This window comes from Volvox carteri (assembly GCF_000143455.1).
Source record: "Volvox carteri f. nagariensis unplaced genomic scaffold VOLCAscaffold_22, whole genome shotgun sequence".
Classification (NCBI taxonomy): domain Eukaryota; kingdom Viridiplantae; phylum Chlorophyta; class Chlorophyceae; order Chlamydomonadales; family Volvocaceae; genus Volvox; species Volvox carteri.
The window spans coordinates 898,415-901,427 of record NW_003307565.1 but is presented as its reverse complement, the minus strand read 5'-3'; the positions used below and the strand labels follow the sequence as shown (position 1 = coordinate 901,427).

The 3,013-nt window shown below is 54.7% G+C and overlaps 2 protein-coding genes across 2 annotated transcripts in view; one reads left to right on the top strand and one right to left on the bottom strand.

Moving 5' to 3' along the window:
- Window positions 1–1,024, bottom strand: part of VOLCADRAFT_105008 (uncharacterized protein) — a gene marked incomplete at its 5' end in the record, with an annotated part of 14,256 nt that extends 13,232 nt beyond the window's left edge. The window contains one exon of the mRNA XM_002951117.1: window positions 1,011–1,024. Within this exon, the coding sequence (XP_002951163.1) occupies window positions 1,011–1,024 (14 nt within the window). The remainder of the gene's footprint in view (window positions 1–1,010) is intronic.
- Window positions 1,025–1,841: 817 nt separating this feature from the next.
- VOLCADRAFT_91703 (uncharacterized protein) overlaps window positions 1,842–3,013 on the top strand; it is a gene marked incomplete at both ends in the record, with an annotated part of 5,795 nt that continues 4,623 nt past the window's right edge. The window contains 2 exons of the mRNA XM_002951200.1: window positions 1,842–2,289; window positions 2,674–2,742. Of these exons, the coding sequence (XP_002951246.1) occupies window positions 1,842–2,289; window positions 2,674–2,742 (517 nt within the window). The remainder of the gene's footprint in view (window positions 2,290–2,673; window positions 2,743–3,013) is intronic.

Here is a 3,013-nt window from a genome sequence, read left to right as displayed (position 1 = left end):
GGGCTTATGCGCCCCAGTCGGTCTCGCGGGTTGGAGCTCGTACCGCCCAGCGGCCCTCCCCCCCCTCCACCACTGTGGGGGGAATCCCCCGGCGTGCGGCTGCCCTGTTGGCGGGGGTAAATGTATGTATGTATGTATGTACGTAAGTATGTATGTATGTATGTATGGCTTAGATTACACTGTGGGCCGCGAGAGCCGGGGGCCAAAGCCGAAACACAGTGCAAGGGTCGGGAGCACACAGCACAAGTCGGTTAGTCTTGTGTGCTCCCGACCCCGACTCAGACTGCCACCACACAACGCAGCCACTTCGCAGCCCCTCCATCCGGTCCATGTATGTATACATATGTATCTGTGTGTGTCCGTAGGTATGTTCGTGTGTATGTGTGTGGGTCAGCATGAAAACCGGATGAAAGACGGGGAAGGGAGGGCAGGCCGGGAGGGCAGGCGGGGTGGGGGATGGGAGGGAGGTGTACAGGTGTCGAAAGTAAAGATCCAAACAGCAGCATCAGCTGAAGATACGTCAGTCACGGCAAAAGCAACAACGGCAACGGGGGGTGTACGGGAGGGGTTTGGGGGTTCAGCCCCTGAGGCACCAGGTCCCCCACCGCCAATGGGTTGCACCCCGCATGTAATGACGAAGAATTTTGTGTGGATGAATGAACGAATGAACGAATGAACGAATGAATGAATGTATGGATGGATGAATAAATGGATGAATGAAGTGAACAAAAAAATGGATGAAGTGAACAAAAAAGAGTGAGCGGGTGAACCAAAAAAAACTTCCTCAGCAGAAGGTAAAATTTTCCTCTCCCCCCGGGGGTAGGGGAAGAAATCCACAAAAATATTTCACCCGATCGCTAGCCGAACGCTGGACGGCGGTTGTGCGGCTAAGGGAGCGGCGCCGCGGGCGGGAGAATGAGACCAAGCGCGTGCGTTCCGAAGTCCGCAGTCCGAAGAGCAAACACTCAGCCAGGCGGCATCATCTCCCCGTGATACTAAGCGCTGCGCACCTGTTGGCCTGCATGATTCTCCGTTGCTGCTTCAACACGTGACACTACGCTGCTGCGAGAGGCCCCCGTCTGGCCGAAGGAACGTGCAAGCTGCCGCAGCTGATAATCTGGAGGTTTCTCAACATTGACTTTAAAAAGCTTCTTCAATGTGTGGGAATAGCTGACATCGCCGTTCTCCGCGGGTATATGTATTGTCGCCATCAGCTGTGCGCCGCTCAAGCGAGCCAGCGTCAGAGCTGGGCAATCGACTTAATGCAAATAAAGCTGCTTTGCCATACCTATTCCGTCGGCTGGAAGGCCGGCAGCGGGCCAGGCCCCGTCCTCCGGCTGCGCGTTTTCCACGAAACCGAACTTAAAATAAATTCACGAGGCAGAGATCATTGTGTTTGCGGCATCTACTCAGCGCCTGCTGAAGTATGTGCATCGATGTTATTATGATGACGTCGTGCGGAATGTAACCGTGTGACAAGACGAGTCAAAATTATACGTCAGTGAGGTAAACAACAAGTTGAATAGGGTTTAGAGTCATAACAGGTATTGCATTCAACGAAACCTGACTTCTAGCATAAAGTACGACATTGCCTGACAAACGCTTTTCAGTAGCCCTACCCTCATAACATTATTCCTTCCCACTATGGGACTGGTTTATGAATTAAACAAACATCTGTGTTATATTCTAATAGTTTGGATCACTTGCATCTTGGTTGACTTGCTGCCGCAAATTTATGCAGGTTCTTTTGTTGTTGTTAATTTGCAATGCCATCTTTTTGTATTAAATTTTAGCTCGACGCAGTCCTTTGCGTAATAAACTGTGAACAGGAAGCAGCAAGGATGCGGCGAGGTCTGGGCGTCGCTTGTGATTTTCCCAACACCAGTAATCAGCTGCATTCATTACATACTTCTGATTCAAGGTTGTCAATTTTGCCACGAAGTGTGACAGCTTCTTCTCCACGGGCAATGGCCAGGGGCAGGGCAACAAGTTCTGGTAGAGAGCGGACGGTAGAGGACGAGTCGCGCACACCAGCTGCGCGTCAGCTTGAAGATGGTATTTCAGTCGTATCTTCATTTAGCAAGAACGTAGCCAATGACATGGTGACCGCTTCGCTCGTCGATCGCAATCAAACCTCTTGGGCCGATGTCAACTCTTGCGCTGCAAACGGAATTTCCAAGGCCTTAGACCCAATCTTACCAGACGTACTTCTTGAGCAATTCCAATTTCACCGTGCCCCAGCTGGCATGGCTGACCGCATCGCAGCGGCTTCGGAGCGCCATGCCAGCCGTCAGGCGCGCCCCCCTCAAAATCAGCGGTCGCAGCAGGGATTGCCTAAACCCCCTCAGGGCCTGCCTCACAATCCCGACAGCTGTCGCTTGTGGGAAGCTCGCCTCCTCAGTCGCGCCTGCCAGTCGCTCGCATTCCACATCTCCAGCCATTTCCACGTCCCCACCGGCCCCAAGGACCCACTGGCCAACGTCCTAAGCTCCGGAACCAACACCGGCATCTCCGCCAGCACCAGCAGCAGCAGCAGTGGAGGGGCCGTCAGCCCCAGCAACAGAGCAGCAGCAGTAGCAACAGCAGTAGCCGCAACGTCAGTTTCATTGCCGGCGCCGCCACCTTTCCTCCTGCTGCCATCCCCTGGAGCAGCCGCCCACGCCACCACAACAGGTCAGCACGGTGAGGTGTACGGCATGTACGACAATCTACCAGCGGTGTATGCGCTGAAGGCAGTCGCTGGTGCGCTGGTGGATCCCGCGCTGTGGCGCTCACTGGCAACAGCAGAGCTGCTGCCGCTGCAGCCGCCTCCGCCACCATCGGCTCCGGAAACACCGGAGGCCTCACCGTTTCGCAACCGAATCAACGACCACCACAACGCTAACCAGGAAAGCTCCGACATCTTGAAACTCAGGACTGGTTCCGGAGCCACAGCAGCTCCGGAACCTGCTGCATACCAGAGTCCCCAGTTGGAGGCGCCGTCGGCCATGAATGCGCTCGTACATGTGGTGGC